At 40.2% G+C, this 22,365-nt stretch overlaps 1 protein-coding gene across 3 annotated transcripts in view; it reads left to right on the top strand.

Annotated features, from left to right (window-relative positions):
- The window catches only part of LNPEP (leucyl and cystinyl aminopeptidase), a 66,995-nt gene extending 51,624 nt beyond the window's left edge, over window positions 1-15,371 (top strand). For all 3 annotated transcript variants that reach the window (XM_055790863.1, XM_055790865.1, XM_055790864.1), the window contains 9 exons: window positions 1,594-1,754; window positions 4,293-4,381; window positions 6,269-6,449; window positions 7,196-7,352; window positions 8,753-8,937; window positions 9,644-9,805; window positions 10,646-10,786; window positions 11,790-11,871; window positions 12,838-15,371. In XM_055790863.1, the coding sequence (XP_055646838.1) occupies window positions 1,594-1,754; window positions 4,293-4,381; window positions 6,269-6,449; window positions 7,196-7,352; window positions 8,753-8,937; window positions 9,644-9,805; window positions 10,646-10,786; window positions 11,790-11,871; window positions 12,838-12,969 (1,290 nt within the window). In that variant the 3' untranslated portion in view covers window positions 12,970-15,371. The remainder of the gene's footprint in view (window positions 1-1,593; window positions 1,755-4,292; window positions 4,382-6,268; window positions 6,450-7,195; window positions 7,353-8,752; window positions 8,938-9,643; window positions 9,806-10,645; window positions 10,787-11,789; window positions 11,872-12,837) is intronic.
- Window positions 15,372-22,365: the final 6,994 nt, after the last annotated feature.

Genomic DNA, 22,365 nt, shown 5'->3' with positions numbered 1-22,365 from the left:
GGAGGAAGGATAAAGTAATTTTCATGTTTCACTTTCATTGGAGTTAGGAGCTCCTGTTCAAAGAAGATATGTCAATAAAATCAATTAATGTCAATAATTTTTTGCTATTATGAAACAATGAACCTATAACTTCTAATAAATTGGTTTTAATTTCAGGTTATTGGGGAGAGTTCTATTTTGGAATAAAAGTATTCCAGTGGAGCAAATTTAAAATGTACTCCTGTCTCTGTACAGATTGACACAAATCTTTCTGCCAGTCCTTAGGTGGCTCACAATGTTAGCAGAGAAAGACTTAGATGCAAAACAGGCAAGCTGACAAGGTGCAAGTAATGGACTTAATTGGTTTTCTGATCTCTTCACATTCCTCTCATCTTGGGTTTGGGGTTTTTTTGTTTGGATTTTTTTGGCTGGCTGGCATTGGTCTTACAAATTTCTTGATGATTTCAAAGTGTGACAGGAAGGAAATAATAGATAGTGGCAAAAGAGAGCGAGAGCATGAATTTGTCCGATCTTGGGCAATTTATGAAGAGATTTCATAATGTAACATTGTAGTAACAATGATAGCTTATGATAGCAAGATGGAAGAAGAGGATTTAATAGTGGGGTTTGGGAGTATGTAAAAAATTAAAACCCATGTAGACTCCAATTTCTATAAATTTCAAGCCTGTGATAGAGAATTTCTTCCCTGGAATTGAAATTTCTACTTAAAGTTTATGCTAGTTCTCTACATAAATAATGTAGTATTTTCCCATGAGGTTAAACTGGATATGTTATTGTTGGCTTGAACAACGAACAGAGTGCAGTAAGATGCTGATGAGGTAAACTAGAGAAAGACAATGGTATGGATTGCTCAAAGGTAACTGTAACTTGAGTAATGATGTATTAATTTCCTTATGTTCCTGATAGCTCCTAAAACATATTTTTTCAAGTTAGGTGACATACTGTTTTTTTCAGGTTGGATGATCATCTCTGCTAATAAAGAGACAGTCATATATAGGCATTGTAAAGTACTTGTCCCTTGGTGGGATGTTATAGTACAAACAGTTCCTGAAAGATTAGAAGTTGGAGTTTAAGCTATGCAATAGCTGGTAAGTGGGAAGAACTGAAAAAAAAGAAAAAAAAAAAAAAAAAAAAAGAAGAGATGAGGTATATGTTGGTTTTGTTGTACAAACACCTTGGCTTTAATCCAATTCCTAGTATTAATTTCAGAAGTAAAGTAGGTCTTTAACCCGAAACACCCACTTAACATCAGAATACCAATAAGGAAGGAGAAAGGGTAGAGGGGAGCCTGGGATCTTACTGTAACCTTCTTTTCTGTAACATTCTTTTCTCCAGTTTCATGATGTACCAGTTCAATCTACCTGATGTTTCCAGTTTGTCTTTCCACTGCTTGGCTAGGACTCCCTCAGCTTAAGAAAACAAAACCTGCTTGCTCCCCTGAGTTGTTGCTTATAAAATTTACAAGCTCAATGTCAAAGTGATTGTTTACAGATGCAGAATCGTGCTACTACTTACTTGGTAAATTAAGGATGAAGGTTTAAAAATGTTCTTAATTTGCTTTTTGCTTGTTCCATTATGATTTTTTTATTACAGATTACCAATGGGACACTAGATGTAAAAAAGTTGATGAAAACTTGGATTCTGCAAAAAGGATTCCCTTTAGTCACTGTTGTCCGAAAGGGAAAGATTATTTCTGTACAACAAGAGAAATATTTGTATCGTGTGGAACCAGAAAACTGGACATCAGATGCAAGGTTATTCCCTTCTTAATACTTTTTAATCCATTAAAATTTACCTGCAGATGTCTTTTTTGTATCTTGTACATCTTTCTCACTTGTATTCAGGGGTTCTAGTATTTTCTTTGAAAGCAGATAGTAGTAGAGAATTTGGCACAGAAATTTGTACATCTAGTATCTGCCTGAAGATCCATGTCTATTTCCAGCCAAGCAACTGGTAAAAATTTGTGGCATCCTTTGTAAGCTGAGTTTCTTATTTGCATCCTTTCCTGAAGCTTTTGTGCTTAAGATGATGAGTTGCGGTAAATAGTAGAATGAATTCTTCCATTTTTTTAATACCAAAAGGCAGATCTCACAGGTGAAGTTTTCTTTTATTTCAGAAAGTTTTGTGTGGTTAATAAGAAGCTGAAAAAAGGTGGGCTGCAGAAGTTACAGGTGTCTTGCTTTAGAACCTCTGCTCTTTACTGCCGAAATTCAGTGTACATTTTGGGCTTTGTTAGAGAAAATTAGAGAAGCTTTCTTGGGTAAAAATTTTAAGATGACACTGATGCATGACAGCTAATGGCTGAAAATATAAGAGAGGCAATATCCATTGTACCAAAAACTAAAACAAAGTACCTATGCAATTACCGAAGAAGCAAAGTTGTAGCAGTTGCTAATTGTAAAAATTAATTTAATGCAAATATGTCTTATATTATAAACCTTACTGTATTTTGTAACAAACCAAATACATGTTTGAATCCTTTTGAGCTTTTGGTAGTTTTTTCAGTTATTTGAAGCCTTAACAGGAACTGAGTCCTTTACATCATCTTGCAGAATCAGGCCTGTGAAAAGAATTTATCTCTTGAAATGTTGGGATTTACAGGGCTTTGTTTTATATTTATTATGTGGATGAAGGAAAACAATGTGTCGTTGAAAGGTAAAGAAGAAAGGAAGGATTGTTAGGCTTAATTATTCTTTTTTTTCTAGTCAATGTCAATTTGAGGAGTGCATTAAAAGCTCTTGAAGAAGGGTGCTCTGTGTGAGTCATGTGCAGAAGGGGTCCCTGTCAAAACTGGAATGCGTATGTGCAGCTTGTTCCACCTCATTCAAAGTTGTATTTTCTCTAAATAGTCAAGTCCTTATCATCATGATGAGCCACCTTAGCATTTATTCTTCCAGCTTGCAGTTCACTTGAGACAGTCTTTGTGGTATGCAAACAATTATGGTTTTTATTACTATGATTTGGATTTTGAGTCTTGTATGTGAATTAACATAAATTGTTTTTTTTAAAAAAAACAATCAACTTGTAAAATTTCATGAAGACAGAACATTGGACTGAGGTGAAAATAATACTGGCTGAATGTCTGATGCAGCCAGAGATTTCCTGTCCATATGACTTTGGACAAGCTACTTAGCTTGATGAAACTGAGGAAGAAGTACTAGGAAATGTGGTGTCCCTCAGAGTTCCATATTGGGACTGGCCCTGTTTAATGTCTTCATCAGTGACATAGACACCAAGCTGTGTGGTGTGGTTGACATGCCTGAGGGACAGGTTGCCCTTCAGAGGGACTTGGAGAAGCTCAAGAAGTGGACCCATGTGAACCTCATGAGGTTCAACAAGGCCAAGTGCAATGTCCTGCTCCTGGGTCAGGGTAACCCTCAGTATCAATACAGGCTGGGGGATGAAGAGATTGAGAGCAGCCCTGCGGGGAAGGACTTGAGGGTGCTGGTGGGTGAAAAACTAGACATGAGATGGCAATGTGCACTGGCAACCCAGAAAGCCAACAGTTTCCTAGGCTGCATCAAAAGAAGTGTGGCCAGCAGGTCAAGGTAGGTGATTCTGCCCTTCTATTCCACTCTGGTGAGACCTCACCTGGAGTACTGCATCCAGCTCTGAAATCCTCAGCACCAGAAAGACATGGACCTGTTGGAGTGGGTCCAAAGGAATGCCACAAAAGTGGTCAGAGGGATGGAACACCTCTCCTGTATGAGGAAAGGCTGAGAGTTGGCATTGTTTAGCCTGGGCAGACATTTTAATAGGACCCGTAGTGATAGGATGAGGGGAAATGGTTTTAAGCTAAAGAAGGATAGATTCAGACTAGATATAAGGAAGGGATTGTTTATGATGGGAGTGGTGAAACGCTGCAACAGGCTGTCCAGAGAGGTGGTAGATACCCCATCACTGGCAGCATTCAAGGTCAGGTTGACGAGGCTCTGAGCAACCTGATCGAGTTGAAAATCTCCCTGCTCACTGCAGGCGGGGTAGAGTAGATAACATTTAAATGTTCCTTCCAACCCAAACCATTCCATGATTCTGTGAAATTTTCCCACTTCTCAACACAGTGGGAATAAAAAAATAATTACTGTATATGCTGTATATGTATTATTTTATCTATTCTGATGATATGTGTCAGATTTATACTTTATCATTTTACACATTGTGCAGTGGTTCTAATACTAATAATATATCAAAATACTTAAAAGTTAAAAAAACCCACCCAAAACAAAGAAACAAACCCATCAAGACAAAAAATGTGTGTGTAGTGTGTCAGTAAATATTTGTTTCCTTTGCAGTTATCTGTGGCATATCCCTCTCACCTACATAACTAGTAGCTGCAACTTTACCCATTGTACTAATGCATATTTACTGGACCAAAAGTCAGGTATGTGACTCAAAACTTTAGTAGCAAGTTACTTATGTGTTACAGTTTACTGATGTTTCTGAGTGCACACTTGTGTAAGACGTGATGATGAAGGCATACATAATACAAAAAAATTACAGAGATATGGAGACAAGCAATCATTAAGAGGTTGGTTCCCTATAGCATTATATGTACAAATAAATGGCAGCAACTGGGGCAGAAGCACAGGCCTGGAATTTGTAAAACCCCATACTCTCTTCATCCCAGTACACGTCCTTTAGAGAGTGAGTAATGGGAGAGTTGCTTTGCCAGTGTACTGAAATGTGAGAAGGTCACTTTCCACGGAAATATGATTTATTGCAACTGAAATGATTAAGTTTTTGAGAATGCTGTTGTAGAACTTGAAATGCTTAGATCTTTTCACATAAACTCTTTTGGTTTTGCTGCAGCGGCTAGTTTGAATCTTAAATTGCTAGTCTATGGGGTTTTGTTTATTCAGCTCTGTTTTTTTCCTTGCCAGGTGGATAGTTACTATACACCAGGGGTCTTCAAGCTATGGCCCGTGGGCTGGATACGGCCCCCCAGGGTCCTCAATCCGGCCCCCGGTATTTACAGACCCCCTGCCCCCCCCTGCCGGGGCTTGGGGGGTGAAACCAAGCAGCCGCAGATGGCTGCCTGCCACTGCATCCGCGCCGGCCCCTGGTTAAAGTGTGAGGACCCCTGGGCTCCACTCTTATGTTGTATTGTGCTACAATCACTTTGGCTACCTCTCCACTGACTTGAATAGGTTTTTGCATTTTATTGAAGCAGGTCTGACTCATCATCTTATGTCTGCTGATGAATTTTTTTTTCACCCCTGTTAAAGAGCATTTAACTGGCAATTATTTTTAATTCATAAACTTATCTTGCACCTCTGCTTTTGGAAATAAAGCTGTACAAATTTTAAATCGAGTTCTTAGAGCTGATCTTGAAATTTTACTGTTCACTGATTTTTGTGAACTGCCACCCCTCTAAAGTGACTTTTGAAGTACTGTAATTAAAGGAGATAATTTTGGTTTATGTCATTCTGACATTGGTTTTACAAAGCCTTCATGGTATTCCTGGCCTTTTTCATTTGAGATAGAGTTAAAAAAAAAATATTATGACTTATCAGAATGGAAGAACAAAGCTGTTTAATTGAATGTGTTCTTGATCTTACTAAAACTAATAGGTAAGTAGCCTGATTGTATCATTTTTATTTCATCTTAAATCGCCTTGTTAGTGGTCTTATGTTGATCAAACCAATTCCTCACTGACTGTAGAAACTTGGATGTGGAAGATAGGAGTAGGAGAGATGTACAAGAGAATTTCTAGTAGTATAGTTACTAAATTTCAAAGGCATTGTAGAAGCTAAGTAAATTGACATTTTTGGCAGTAGTTATAGAATCAGTTGAAAGGAAGAACTTTTCCCCCAAACCTCTCTTCTTGTATCTAGTTGACTTTGAAACTAGAGTGTGGCCTCCTACCTCTTTAATGCTGTCTCCATTTCTCTATTTCTTTATATGAAGTGTGTAACTGCTTTTTTTATATATATGAAAGTGGGCAGAGAGGAGATGGGGTTGTTTGAGAGGAGAACTGGACAGAAGAGAAAAATAACTGCACTAAGTAACGTACGTATGGATACAACTCAAGGCAGATTGTGATACTATTCATTCAATCAGATATAGGAGGAAGGAGGAAGTACAACCTGGAATTTTGGAGCGTTCTCATGGAACCTTTGTACTGGCTATTCCTTCTTCACAGCAGGGGGATCTAGTGGGTGGAAAAGGATTTATTGACTCTCTGGAACTGGTCTGCTTTATAGGTTTGGATTTGAATGAAATGTTGCTAAATGTTTGTTTCTACTGCTAACTGTTTGTCTTCCATTAGCTGTCATTGAACTTCCAGAAGAGGTGGAATGGATAAAATTCAATGTGGACATGAATGGCTATTACATGGTACACTATACTGAAGACTGGAAAACACTGATTGATTTGCTGAAAAAAAACCACACAGCTTTGAGTCCTAAAGACAGAGCCAATTTGATCAACAATATCTTCAACCTTGCAGGGTAAGACTTTTGTATTGGAAAACATAGTTTATATGTGTTTAAAGTTTTTTTCCAAGTAAAAGAAGATCAGACTTGAATTCTAGAGGAGGCTGCTTCAGAGAAGTTTTAATTCAGTCTATTAGCCTATTGAAACTCTTCAGCATTCACTTTTTTTTTTAAAGTTATTTCACTGATTCTTCCATATTGTTGCTATATGTTGTTTCTCTGTTCTTTATAGCAACATCCATTTATTTTCATCACAAAGAGCCACATGACAGCTTCCATTTCTGGAAAATACTGTTTTCTTTAGTGTCTGATAGTCTGCCTAGCAGACTATTTTCCTGTACTCTGTTGATGAGTATGCCTCACTTTAAAGAAGAAGCTATTTTCTTCTCAAAGTTTTACTGGCTCCCTCTTTCCTTTCACCACAGCCATCAGAGCAGGTGAGGCTGAGCGGTCTGGATGGCCTCTTTGACAGCTGCTTCCTATCTGAGTACCCTTAGTTATGATAAATATTTGCAGACATCATTGTCACACTTCCTTATCTATCTTCATTTTTATGAATTGAAGGCATGGTAGTGGCCATTGTTGGTTTGTTACTGTCTTACTAATAATATAAAAATCTCTACATCTAAAGTGTTTCTTAGTTCCTCCCTCTATTCACCTATCCCTCTGTTAATGTAATGGAGAACATCACTTCTGATCTTGTTTCAGAGAGTGTTTTTGTTTTGGAAGCCATTTTAATGTTTGTATTCATTGACCTATAGTCTAGGAAAAGTGTCTCTGGAAAAGGCCTTTGAACTGATTGATTACCTTAACAAGGAGAACAGCACTGCACCACTCACTCAAGCTCTGTTTCAGCTGAGCCTTATATACAGCCTTTTAGAGAAAAAGGGTGAACAACTACTGGCAGCACGAGTCATGGTATGGTTTAGTTTTATGTAGTTTTCTGTAAATTTTAATTTGAAATAATTAGCCTTAATGTTCTTTATAATTTTTAAGTGTTGACTGTTGAACATATTCAGTAATTTCAGTACTTACATTGGATGAGGATTCTAGACAGTTGCCAGCCTTGCCTGCTTTTGTGAAGTAGCAATGACCTCTTACTGAAATGCAAAATTTTTGGGATCTACTTCCTCTTGTGCCCTGCCCCCTCCCCAGTCCCTCAATGTTTTATAGGGAGTGTAATGCAGTGGGAACACAGTGGTGTCTGGGGATTTGCTATACTGGCTGTAAAGGTCAATGTAGTACAGGTATGTAATTAAACAGAGTCCATGACATTTTTCTAGTACAGAAAATTTATTCCCAAAATTATTGGAGTGGCTGGAGATCATAGATCTAATTACTTTGTCTAAAGGTAGTGGGAAAAATATTTTCTGTAAAAACAGGAACACATGAATGGTTGTCATTGTCCCATCCAGCTGTGCGATAGATTAACAACATACAGTGCTATAGACTTAGCAATGAAATCCACAATGTAGCCTTAGTTCTTGCTGAGGAAATGTCTTTCATTTCTCTGTTTACCTTCTTAGTATGAAGCCTCCTCTCCATGTTCATCTATGGGTTTAAAATTACCCTTGCTGCTTTACCTTATAGAATGTCAGCAAAGGGATTTAATTTAGAAAGAAAATTATTAAACGATAGATAAAATAGCAGGTTTTTTCTTCATACTAGGTAAGGGTAATTAGTCAGTGCTTAAGGAAATTTATAAGAAACAAAAACCCCCACTACCATAAGAAATTTCCTTATTTAGTATTTATTCAAAGGTTTTACAGATCTGATGTGATACACAGTCCAAACTACAGTTTGCAATGGAGTGTCTATGTTTAAGTTCAAGTGTTTCAGCTGGGGTGTGGGAGCTGGTCAGGCACCTACCTAACTGTGGTTTTGGACCATGACAAAACTACCAACATGTAAGGGTGTTCAGTCTACAGGTAAAAGTCAGTTTGTTTGTGCTCAAGTGAAATGTAGTAACTGTTACTTGATGGAGTTAAAAGTAGTTAAACATACAGGAGATGTAGTTAGTTGAGACAGTAAGCTGACTGCGTGCAAGTCTGAACTGTAACTTGGAGTAGTCTTCTGTTTGCATGTGCAATTTCAGATGTACACTTGGCCCATCTTTCAGAGCTGTGTGGTATCTGATACTTATTCATCCAGATAAGAAATGGTTTATGTAAATTGGGATAGGTAGATGGAGAACTACTATGTTTTAACTTCCATGGTTTTAAAACTTTACTTTTGTTTTCTTTTTTTAAGACCAGTTTTGCATATAAAAAATCCTCTTAGAGAAAATTAGCTATTACTAATAATTTTCCCTCCTATAGTATAGAATAGAGCATCTGCTTGGAGATAAAATTGATCAACAGCGTTGGACAGATGATGGGACCCTGTCTGAACGAGAGCTCCGGTCGACACTGCTAACTTTTGCCTGCACCCACAATATTAGGAAGTGTAGAACTACTGCCACTGAGATGTTTGAGAAGTGGATGAAGTCTAATGGAACAATGAGGTACCACAAAAACTGGGCTTTCACTTCTTTTATTTACCTGTTTCCCTGTTACCTTGCCACCATAGTTTGGGAGAAAAAAACCCAACAAACAAAACAATCAAACAAAACAACCCCCACACCACCACCACCAACTGAATATTGATAAACCACTTCATTCTGTCTTCGACTGTTCCTCATGTAGAAGTAATTGCTGTTTTCAGATGAAAGGGAGAACTGTCCTAGAATTTAAGACTTTATCTGCAGTTTCATTAAGTGTGACTGCGAAACCAGCCACAGATTGCTTCCATCTGCATTTCCTAAGGTGCATGCTCAAGGAGGATTACTTAGCAATGTCAAAGCATACTTTTTTTATCTTGCAGAACTCATTCTGTTCTGGATTCCTTGCATTTTGAGCCACAGAAAATTACTTAGATTTTTGTATAATTTACCCTGCTTTCACGTGACTAATATGATTTGTTTTTTCCCAGAAACTTGAAGTACTAGATTGGCATTAATTCAATCCAGCACAAACTTACAATTGCTACAGAATTAAATTGCTCAAAAGACAGCCATTTCTTTCGAGCTAATCTTTAATTTTGTGACTTACTTATTTTCTCAGATGAGCATTTTCATGCCTCTCTTTTGGTTTTTTGTGGGTGTTTTTTTTTGTTGTTGTTGGTTTTTATTTGTTGTTTTGTTTCATTGTTGATTTTGTTTTCCCCTGTAGTCTGCCTAGTGATGTTATGAAAGCCATATTTACAGCTGGAGCCAAATCTAGTGATGGCTGGGAATTCCTTCTGAAGTTGTACTCCTCTACACTTTCTGAAGCAGAGAAGAGCAAAATGATTGAAGCCTTGGCCAGCACAGAAGATGTCAGAAAGCTAATCTGGTATGAAGGAGCCAGAAAGCTGTATGCTCTGTAAATGAAAAGTGTTAAAATCTTCTTTGGAAAAATGTATTTCCTTTTTTATATTATTGAAAAAATTTCTGATTGCTAAAGAAAATCTATCCACATGTTTTGTATAAGCTTCCATACAAATATAGAACCTGGTATTTTTCACTTTAAAATAATTTGCAGAACAGAGTAGCTCAAAAGGCCAAATTCTGAATATGCATAAAGAGGAAAAAATTGAAAAAGTTTGGGAATGCAAAATTAGAGATTTTTGGTAAAAGTAACAAAATTGCAGGTTGTTCTATGGAGTCTTAAAAGATTGGTATATCTTTATAACCAAGATAACTAGTTAGGTTTTGATTTGTTTTGAGTTCTGTCTTTCTCCCTCTTTTCCTCTCTTCTTTCTCTGTGAAATTCTGACCTTACATTATGCTCCAACACCTCTCCATAGACCAAACCGCAGTACTGCATGAAGGACACCAAGGTTGTCTGGCTATGTGTGATTCTTGTTACAGCTTTCCTTTCTAAACATTTCAATGTATAATGTTTTCTTTTACAAGTCCTTAGAATTTGCTTCCTCTTTTCCAATGACAATGAAAATTCAGGTACTTGGTTTAGAGCTAAGGTCACTGTGGTACTTGGAAACTGAAGGTAGATAAGCACAGTGGCTGTAAAATGGAGCATCAGTGTGTTCCAGATGTCAGAAGCTGCTTGCTATTTGACCTATTATAGAAACTTTTCCATCTAATTCAGGAGTATCAGAAGAATCATGTGAAGATATGAACAGAAGCTTTTTCCTGTCTCTCTTCATATGCTTTTTTTTCATAACTATTTTAGGTTAATGCAGAACAGCCTTGAAGGAGAAATCATCAGGACACAGGAGTTTTCACATATCATAGCAACTGTTAGCCAGAGTTTGCCTGGGTATTTGCTGGCCTGGGACTTTGTCAAAGAGAACTGGGAAAAACTTACACGAAAGTAAGTCTTTTGATGTAGCTGAAACTTCACACTCACAGTGGCAAAGCACCTGTTTGTTTCTTTCAAACACAAGATAATAAATAGTTGGATTACTGTAAGAAGATGTGTACTAAATTGTAAAGCCTGTTTTAAAATCTTATTTTACAAAATAACTTGGATCATAAACTTTGAAGTCTCCAACTGCTGATGGGACATTGGAGTCTCCTAGAGATTCACAGCAATTCTAAAAAATCTAGATTTGAATTTCTGTTGAAAGCATCCTGTCTCTAGGATGATTGCTGCGGATGCAGGATATTTATGTGGATCAAATGCATTCAAAAGTAGACCCAGGGAATTCATTTAGCATTTATTTGTTCTGCCTTTTTACAGCAATCCCAAACTAAAATAACCAAAAAATCTCACTTGCTTCAGATATACATGTTCTCCTTATGTGGCTTTGAAGGGTACCCAACAGGAGAACTAGCCTGCAAGTCTTCAGGAAGCTAACAATACGTGGAAAACTGTATTTCTAAATCCCAGTTTTGATTTGGAACTGTTTCACATTGCTAAAAACCTTCTTCTGGATGAAACTTTCTGCTCTAACAAGCTCTCAATAACCAGAACTACAAAATTTCTTTGCTTGAAATGAAACCTGGTTGCAAATTCAATTACTGTAGCATTTTGGAATACATAGCACAGATACAGGTCTTAGTATTCAGTATGGGGGGTCCTCAGTTCTTTACTATTTCAGCTGTGATAGAAGTTTGAAAATTTTCCATTTCTTTTGCTCTGAAGTTCAATTTTTAGAGTAGTAGGGAACTAGAGGCTTGGACTTCTAAAATCTTTTATCTCTTTTGAAAAATAAGATTTATAATCTTGAACTTAAGTGCTTTTAACCATTTCCAACTACTAAAACAAAACCCAAAAACCCAGCTACTAAAACAAATAAAGGTTGTGTACGTACACTGAACCTGCATCTTAAAGTCGCTCCTAGTTAAAAATAACTTTTTTGTTTGTATTTCAGGTTTCACCTAGGCTCATATACTATCCAGAATATCATTAGCTGGTCAACTTCTCAGTTTGCAACAAAGGCACATCTCCTTGAGGTTGGTGTCTTAATGTACCAGAGAGGGATATTTTCTAGTGCCAATGCTGTCTTCATGTAATTAAGGGACAAGAAAAACACAAGTTATTTCTGTCCTTAAGGCCGTTTTGCAAGGATATACATCTATTGCTTTCCCTATTTCTCACATGGCAGACAGATTCATAAACATTTGGAAGATTACATACTGAGTCTGTGGCAGAGTAACATATAGAGTTGAACCCAGTTATCTGTTTTCCTGTTCTCTGAAACACACTGTCTCCCAAAATAATGATTTGTTCTAGATAGAATTTTGGTGTAGATTTTGCAAACAAGCTATACTTTCTGTGACTCTGGAATGTGATGGAGTGCCATAAAAATTGCTTTATGTTTTTTTTGCTGTTGGTCATCCCAAGGAGCTGTTGTGAAAGTTGAGTATCAGTTAAGAGCCAGTTAATAGCCACTAGAAATCTCTGTTGTCTTCCCTAACCAGGCCTGGAAGTTAATGTGTCAAGAATGTTTATGGTTTAATCTAACATTTTCATTCCAGTAATTTGGTAGAGATAGTTGTTTATGGTTTGATTTAGAGTATTTTAAGTGTTAGCATGGACAGTTATAATGCTAAGTGGGTGTCATTCCAGAGTGCTGAAGAGGATTGCTTATAACAATCAGTTCCTTGTCATAGAAGGAGACTCCTTTTCCAGAACTTTGAGTGCTCTGTGATTGCTCTGGGATGAGTATGATAAGTGAATGTCTGTTTATTAGTGAAATAATTTATTGAAACTGGATGAGGTTTTACTGCAGTTCCCATGAAAAATGCTTTTCTTGCATTTTGGGAACTCCTTTGAGAGGTTTGCTTACTGCATAGATGCAAATGATTCTCAGGAATGGGTTTCCTGCAACATATGTGTAGCCTTTGCTTCTGAACCTATTTGTGTGGCCAGTGTTTATTTTAATTAAATCTTTTTCTTTCTTTTCTCTTGCTATGCAGGTAAAGTCATTTTTTGAGTCAAAATCGGAGGAGAGTTCTCAACTGCGTTGTGTAAAAGAGGCAATTGACACAATTCAGCTCAATATCCAGTGGATGGAGAGGAACTTGGCAAAGCTACAACATCTGCTGTAGTGTGCGTAAATGCTGCGGTGTGTCAGCCATTTAGGAGCTCTGTGGGCAGTTGCTGTGTTTCTTTTGCAAAAGCCAGAGTGAAACCAGGCATCACTGCAACATTGTTTGCACTATTTTTAAGGAGTCTAGATAGCTCAGGGCATGTCTCAGATAATATTTTATTTTCCTTGGAGCATTTATGAGCAAGATGTAAGTATTTATTCTGAAACTGTTTTCATCTATAGACCAAACATCTGCACAAATGATTAAATATAATTTTGTATTTGAAAATTATGCCCTTTCATTTGGAGCTGTATTGCAGTTTCTTAGCAGTGGGTTAATATTGACAGTTACGGTCAGAAAGACCCAGAACGAACTGTTAGTTCTTTGCAGACTGCTCCTTGGGCAGTAGATTTTTTAATGCAAAACTGTAGATGGTTTCCACATTTGTAGACACAGAAGCTGTTGTGAAACAGAATCATACTTCAGGTACATTACTAGTAGTGGATCTTATAAAATACACCAGTTTGATGTGAAATAAATAAGATTCCAATTTTGTTTTAAGTTTGAATTTTTTATTTTCACAGTATTGTTTAGGAATGATATCTTATGTTAATGTATACTTCAATGAATAAAGGGGATATGTAGTAGTATAGAAAAGTAAAACCAGGTAGCAAACACAAGTGTTTTAGAGATGGGATTTCCATAAACACTGATGTGACCTTGGAACTTTTACTCTGAATTTTTTAGGCATTTTTGAGAATCTCATCATTAGTCATGGAACTTTAACTGATATTTCTGTATTGATCTCTGAGCAACTGCATAAAATTGCACTTTTCCAGGTTCGTTCACCTGTTAGACTGACTACTGATTTGTGCCCTCTTGACTACTGATTTTTATTTCAGCACCTGTTGCAGAGGGTCTGCAATGAATAGATACTGCAGCTACTTCATTTGGGTAAAGTTCTGGGTTCTTTCCTTGCCTGATGACTTGCATATCACAGTATAATTTGGGAACGTTGCTGGCTCTTTATGATGTAAGCTTTAGGACACCTTCTCATTTAGACTTTGATGATGAGTTCTTCTACCATTGTGAAAACCTAGTGAGACAGATCTTCAAAGTCTTTTAAAGAAGAGGATGTAAAACCCCAATGTGCTACATTAGAAAGTTGAAATACCTACTGTGCAATCTGCATCTCTTTCAAAAGCAGTGAAAAAGGCCATTTTTGAGGGATAAAATGTAAATACAACACATGAAAGAGTAAATGTACCTTTTTACCTGACATCTGTTTTATTTTCTTCACTACCGATGCGCCTTTTGTACATGTATGAAAGCAGATTCAGACCTGTTGTCTTATCGTTGAGTTATGTGATTAGTTATAAACTACAATGAAAGCACTAACAATTAAAATTTGTACTATTTTAATTAAGCTGATTTAATTTTAGCTACAGTAAATTCTGAAAAAGATAATAGTTTGAATCAGAGTTAAATTAATGGACTTAAATATTTGTCACAGAGTAATTCAAATTGAATGCTTTAATTTATGAAACTGCAACACTGGCTTTTTATTTGGTTAGCAGAAATTGTAAGCTATGATTGCTTAAGCCGTACCACATTTTCAGAATATCTGTGAAAACTCCTCAAAAAGAAATTCCTTATTTTCCAGCTCACATTAGTATTGCAGCTGTTATTTTTAACCTTGAAATTACCAAAAAAGAATGTTATACCTTAAGAGTGTGCAAACATTTGTTTGCCCAGAAGGCCCAGAAATGAATAATTTTTACCTGCACTGAAGAAGGAACTGGCAGTATAAGCATTGAAAATAAATCATCCCCCCTTAAAGTTTATGGAATTAGAATTGTAATTAAGTATGTTCTTGGAATTTTTGTACTGCCGTGTGTTATGACTTCATTTCCCTCCTTTTTGGAATCTACAGAAATATTAGTTCCATCTTTGCATATTTATGTGTGTGTATATATTCATATCATCTCTTTTTCTTTCTAGCCACTTCATATTAAATGAGAAGTCAGTAGTAAACTTTCACTTTTCTATCCCTTCTGTCCCCTCACATGTGTTTGAACTCATCCCTGACTGCAGTATTGAGGTATATAAAATTCAAAATGGAAGCTATAGAGGAAGATCCCATCTTCCTTCTGATTTCCTCTGTGGAATTTAAAAAATTTACTATTTTATTCAAATGCTTTAATGATTATTATGAGGAAATAGCATGGAGCTGAGTTTTAGACAACAGACTGTACCAAGAAAATCTGAAAAGCTGGGGAGGTTGAGGAGGGATTATTGAATAATTTTTGTTTTACTATTTGTTACATATACGTACTTTTGCTATATTAGTTGTAGAGTTTTTAAAATTATTTTTCTGTAATGGAGTCTCTGACCCTATTAAAAATTGTGCTGGAATCCTTCTTCCGTGAGAAATGCTTAAATATACTCCTCCCTTTTTTTGTGTGCTGGGAACTAATGAAGACGAGAACTGGTGCGGGACAGCCAGCCATTGCTGACAAGGCTACGTTTGGGGTATGGGCTGAGAGGAGGGTGAGGGTCAGGAAAAGGGTTAGCATTTGGTGCAAGACAAAGTGTATAGCTCCAGTGCTAGCGGAACCATGAAAAGTCTGGCTGCCAAGGGAAGGTGAGGGCTACTAAAAGCTTTCAGTCCTGGGCACTTTTCCCAGGGAGCCACAGGTCACAGCATCCCTGTTGTCCCTGGGGTCTGGCTAGGGTTAGCGTTGGGGTGAGGCTTAGACATAGGAGCAAGACAAAGAGCAGAGCCCCGTTGTCTGTAGGGCTGTGAAGGCTGCCGAGGGAAGGGGTGGGCTGCCAGAGATTTCACTCCTGGCTGCTTTTTCCTGGGGGCTGTTGCTGGCAAGGTTCTGTTTTGGGCATGGGCTTAGGGTGGGGTGAGGATCAGGAAAAGGGGTTAGGTGGAAGCCAAGGAGCAGAGCCCCGGTGTTAGCGAGGCTGTAAAGAAGCTGCCGAGGTGAGGGCTGCCAAAAGCTTTTTCAGTTCAGGCTAATTTTGCCTAAGAGCTGTAGAGTGTGGTATGCCGTTATACCCAGGTTTTGGTTCAGGTTAGTGTGATGGCAAAGCTTACCCATTGGTGCAGGACAAAGCAGAGACCCAGAGTTTGTGGGGCTGTGAAAGAACAGCCAAGGGAGCAGGAGGGAAGTCCAAAGCTTTTAGTCTAGGGCATTTTTTTGTTCATGGATACTGTAGCTGGCAGCATCTCTGTTGGAGCTGGGATCTGTTAAGGGTTAGGGCAAGGGCGAGAATTAGCCACAGGTGCAAGAGAGAGAGCACAGCCCCAGCATTTGTGGGGATGCAACATTGCTGCCAAAGGAAGGTGAGGGCTGCCCAGGCTTTCAGACCTGGCCACTTTTCTAGGGAGCCATCGCTGGCAGAGCTTGTGATGGACCTGTGCTCTGCCTAGGGTTGTAATCATGGTGAAGGTGATGGTTACGTGCGAGTGCAAATGCAGAGCCTCAGTGTTTGTTTGAATGTGAAGGGGCTACCAGGGGAGAGTGAGGGCTACCAATACCTTTCAGTCCCGGCTGCTTCTGTTCACATTCCTAGGTGGTGGGTGTCAGTTCTGAAGATAGGCTCTGAGTGAGGCTGAGGGGGTTGTGGGGGGGTTAGGCAGCAGAGTAACTGCAGAACCCCAGTGTTAGTGAGGTGGTGAAGGGGCTAACAAAGGATTTTAGGGCTGCCAAAAGCTTTCAGTCCTGGCCATTTCTGTGTGAAAGCCCTAGCTGGTGGGTGTCCATTTTGAAGCTCAGCTCTGGCTGGTTTTATGGTCATGGTGTGGGGTAGGATTAAGTGCTAAAGCAAGCACAGAGCCCTAGTGCTGATGGGGCTGCAAACAGGCTGCCAAGAGAAGCAGAGAGCTGCCAAAAGCTTTCATTCTTGACCACTGCTATAGCCTCCATACCCAAATCTACCCTAAGCCCACGTCCAAAATGGAGCCTTGCCAGCAATGATGCCCAAGAAAAAGTCCCCAGGAATGAAAGCATTTGGCAGCCACTTCAAATCGTCTCAAACAATGAGGCTCCAATATTTGTCCTCTGCCTGACTCTAACATTAATTCTCCTGATCCTCACCCTTGCCGGAGCACAGGTCAAACATGCAGTTCTGACAGCTATGGCGCCCAGGAAAAACTGAGGATTTTTGAATCCAGTACCTTCCAATGGTCTTCCTCTCGCGGCCCCAAAACACTTGGGCTCTGCACAGTCTCAATCACCAGAAACATAATGGGCTCCTCACCCTAGCTGTAGCCTAGGCCCAAAATGGACACCTGCCGACCAGGGCTCCCACACAGAAGTGGCCACGATTGAAAGCTTTTGGCAGCCCTCACCTTATCTTAGCAGCGTTTTTTTCGTTCCCCACTCTGCACTTGGTCTTGCACTTAACCCTAACTCTTTTCCTCACCCTCTTTTAAACTCACATCCAGAACAGAGCCTTATCAGCAATGGGTCCTAGGCAAAAAGGGGCAAGGACAGAGAACTGTTGTAGCCCTCACCTTCCGTTGGAAGCACCTTCGCAGCCCCACGAACAATGGGTCTTTACAACTCCTCTGCAACCAAACCCTCACCTGAACTCTCACAATAGGCAAAGGGCAAAACAGACACACACCAGCTATGACTCCCACACAGAAGTGGCCAGGACTGAAAGCTTTTGACAGCCGTCATCTTCCTTTGGCAGCCAGTTCAAAGCCCCAGAGACACAGGCTTTGTGCTCACTCGACTGCCTGAACCTCACCTGTGCCTTCCACTCACCTGTGCCTGTTTGGGACCTCGTCTCAGGCTTGAGTGCCCAGACAGGCACCCAGCAGTCATGCCTCGCAGACATAAAGCTGTCTGCAGCCCTCAGCATCACGTGTTAGCCTCTTTGCATCCCAGAAACACTGCAGCTCTGAACATGCCCTACCACCTTACCCTCACCTACATCCTAGCAAGAACCAATGAAAACTGGCAGCTAACAGTGATGTCTCCTGTACAGAAAAGGATGCACTGAAAGCTTTTGGTAGCCAAAACCTTCCTCTGGCAGCCCCATCTCAGCCCCATAACCAGAGCCCAGGTTCCAAACACTCATCAGGTGTGGATCCAGCACCGAAACAGGCAGGACTGGAAGCTGTTGGCAGCTCTTACCTTCCCTTGGCAGCCTCTTCGCAGCCCCATGAACCCTGGAGATCTGCACTTTACCACTTAATCCTCATCTACCTGCTCACCCTCCTCAGAGCCTTGCTACAATCACCACTTAGGGCTCCCACACAGAGGTGGTCAGGACTGAAAGCTGTTGGTGGCCCTTACCTACCCTTGTCAGGAACTTCACAGGCCCACTGACAGTGTGGCTCTGTGCTTGTTCTACCACATAACCCCCACCTACCTCCCCAGTTTCGCCCAAAGCCCAGCTCCAAAACAGACACCCAGCACCTGAAGTTCCCACACAGTTGTGGCCAGGTGTCATGGTTTAGTCCTGGCTGGCAACTAAGCACCACACAACCTCTAGTTCACTCTACTCCCCCCTCCCTGCCCCTGCCCTGGGTAGGATGTGGGGTGAATAGCAAGGGTAAAAGTGAGAAAGAAACTCATGGATTGACATAAAAACAGTTTAAGAATTAAAAATAAATAATATTTTTTTAATTAATTGTAAAAGGAAGAGAAAAACATAACAAAGAGAAAAAGGAAAATTAAAATCCAAGAAAGACAAGTGATGCAAATGAAAACAGTTGCTCACCACCAACCAAATGAAGCCCAGCCAGTCCCTAACCACCCCCCCCGCCCCCAACCTCCCCCTCTGGTTTTATTACTGAGTATGATGCCATGGAATATCCCTTTGGCCAGTTGGGGTCAGCTGTCCCAACAGTGTCCCCTCCCAGTTATTTTTGCACCTGCAGCCTACTCGCTGGAGGGGCAGTGTGAGTAGTAGAAAAGGCCTTGACACTGTGTAAGCACTGCTCAGCAGTCACTAAAACATCAGAGTGTTATCAACACTATTTTCCAGCACAAACTCAAATGTAGCCCTGTACAAGCTACTATGAAGAAATTTAACTCTATCTGACCTGAAGCCAGTTCATTCTCTACCCCTTATTCCATATAATTTATATCATGGTCAGGTCCCACACTACCACAATACATCCTCATTAACCACCCCTTCTCCCATAAAATGTTTGTAAGATGTCCATACATATCCATAAAATGTGCACAGAGATCTTTCAGTTTATGACTTTGGCTTCCTCTGTTATGGTATTCACGCAGGACAGGAGAGCTGGTGGAATGCATGGAGTTACTGGGCAACAAAACCAGCTCAAGTTGGGTCATTGCTGCACTATCATTGACTCTTGTGAGGTTTGTTCTTCATTCAGATGGTTACTGCAGTAGTACTTCCTATAACATTCAACTCAAATAATGGATTACAACAACTTAAAGGTATGTCCATTACACTTTGCACCACTGGTCCCTTTGGACTAAGCCATAAGGTTTAATATTGTAATGAATTCCTTCTCTTGCCTCTAGCTTGGCTAGCAGCAAGAGGTTCCTGGTATAATACCTTTAACATAGAGTGACCACAGCAGTGGTGACGTGAAGCATCATGTAACACTAGTAATATACAACTCACATCATGTATTATTTTCACCCAGGACTGAATCATCTTCAGGTACACGTTGGACTTCCTCATCCTTGTGCAGTACCCACCAAGTGCAACCAGGTCCTTGAGCAAAAACAGTCCTGTTAATAAGTTTGCCCTTTCCTGATGAAGGAATAACGCGGGACTGTTTTTCCCAGCAAGGTCCTTATATGCTCTATGGGGATCTTCTCTCCTTCCACAGTGCCCAGGGAGTTTTGATCTGGCACAGCCAGGTGGACTGGCAGATCCTCTAGTGTTAACTAGCTAAGTGGCTTCTGCTAAATTTGTATCCCAAAGCTTGAACGTCCCAGCACCCGTTGCTCTCAATGCTGTTTTTAACAGCCGACTGTACCATTTGGTCTTCCCAGAGGCTGGTGCATGATAAGGTAAGTGATACACCTGGTCAGTGCCATGGTGTTTGTCCTTGGCCTAGGTGTTCATGAGATTGTTTTGGAAATGAGTCGCATTGTCTGACTCCATTCCTTCAGGGGTGCCATGTTGCCATAAAACTTGCTTTCTAAAGCCCAAGATATATTCCCAGCAGTGGCATGGCTTACAGAGTATGTTTCCAACAATCCAGTAGTCAGTTCCACCATTGTAAGCACATGGTGCTTGGCATGGTGGGTTTGTGATACTGTGATATAATCAGTCTGCCAGGCTTCCCTGTATTGATAGCTCATTGTCCCCTATACCAAAAAGGTTATAGGGCTGACTTGTTTGATTGTGGCACACGTTTGACATTCATCGGTAATGTGTGCAATGGCATCAATGGTCAAGTCCACCCCTTGGTCATGATCCCATTTGTATGGTGTAGCCCTTCCTAGATGTCCTGATGTGTCATGGGCCCATTGAACTATAAACAGCCCACCCTTAGGTTCCCAGTCCAAATCCACCTAGGCCATTTCAATTGTAGCAGCCTGGTCCAACTGCTGGTTTTTTTGATATTCTTCAGTAGCCTGACTCTCGAGTATGTGAGCATCTCATGACATAATTTTACAACCAGGTTCTCTGCCTGGACAGCCATATCTTGCCACAATTCAGCAGCCCATATGGGTTTGCCTCTGCACTGCCAGCCGATCTGCTTCCATTGCTGTAGCCAGCCCCACAGAGCATTTGCTGTCATTTAAGAATCAGTGTAAAGTACTGGCCATTTTTCTCATTCAGGACTACCTAAAGCCAGCTGGATGACTTTCACATCTGCAGACTAACTCAATTCACCTTTTCCTTCAGCAGTTTCTGTGACTTACCACATAGAATTCCATACACCATCTTTCCACCTTCAGTGTTATACAACACAACAGGATCCACATGTAAACAGGGCATATTGCTCTTTATTTTCTGGTGATTTATTATACAGAGGGCCCTCTTCAGCAAGAGTCACCTTCTCTGGGTGTGACACATCAAAGATTTGGCCCTCCAGCCTGTTCATGATCAATTCCAGGATTCCTGAGTGTTTGAGATTCCTCATGCAAGCCTGTTGTGTTACCAGTGTGACCACTTAGTCTGTGTAGCTTCAGTTGCAGGTGCTTAAAGGGGATCCTCTCGTTCAACATCTAGCCCAACGCTGGCAGTCTGGATGCCAAAAGGAGCTGTGCTTCAGTACCAACTACTGAACTGCTGAAGCAGTTCAAACTCCTTCATATGCTGCTAATATTCCTTTTCCTGTTGGAGTGCAACGGATTTCAGCTCCTGTATACCCCCAGCTCCAAACCCCACAGGTCACCCTCAAGTGTCTCCAGGTGCTTTCTGCCAGAGGCTCCAAGTGCGGCTGTGATCCATGACTGCAGTCTAAAGCACATTTTTCACGTCTTGTCCTGTGCAGACTGGTCCAAGGGCTACTGCATGAACTACCTCCCATTGAATTTGTCCAAAGACTTGCTGCTGTTCAGCAAGCAAGTTCAAAATCATTCTTCTTCCAGGTTGCTTGACAGAGAGGGCTTACAGTCAGACTGTAACTTGGAATATGCATTCTCCAAAAAAAATGACACTTAAAAAAAGCTTGTGTTTCTTTTCTGCTAGTTGGTGGAGACCTAGCTGTTATTTTGTTGATCACATCCATTAGGATATGGATGACACTCATCTTGTCATTTTTTTCCTAAAAACTGGATCTCCTTTGCAGGTCCTTTCACTTTTACGGCAAAACCAGCTTTCAAAACAATCTGGATTATTCTACTTTTCTCAAACACTTCCTCCACTGTGTTGCTCCACATAATGATATTGTCAATACATTGCAGGTATTCAGGAGCTTCACCTTGTTCCAGTGCAGTCTGTATTGATCCGTGACAAACGGTAGGGCTGTGTTTCATCCCCTGGGGCAGTGGATCCTAGGTGTACTGGACACCGCTCCATGTGAAAGCAAACTGTGACCTGCACTCTGCTGCCAGAGGGATCAAGAAAAATGCATTGATGGTATCAATTGTTGCATACCATTTGGTGACCTTTGACTCCAATTTCTGTTGGAGTTCTAGCATGACTGGTGTGACAGCACTCAGCAGCAGTGTGACCACTGAGGCCATGACAGTCCACTGTTAGCCTCCACTCTGTTAGGTTTTTGCACCAGCCATATGGGACTGTTAAAAGGTGAATGAGCCCTACTGATCACGCCCTGACTCTCCAGTCACCAAATCAGTTTATGGAGGGGAACCAGAAAGTCTTGATTCATGGGATATCATTGCCAATGCATTGTCATGGTAGCAACTGGCACCTGCTGTTCTATAACACATGGCAATCCCACAACAGAAGGATCCTCTGAGAGATCAGGCAAGCTAGGCAGCTATT

Source organism: Falco peregrinus, chromosome Z (genome assembly GCF_023634155.1).
Source record: "Falco peregrinus isolate bFalPer1 chromosome Z, bFalPer1.pri, whole genome shotgun sequence".
NCBI lineage: Eukaryota > Metazoa > Chordata > Aves > Falconiformes > Falconidae > Falco > Falco peregrinus.
The sequence above is the reverse complement of the archived record's forward strand: the minus strand, read 5'-3'. Positions and strand labels throughout refer to the sequence as shown.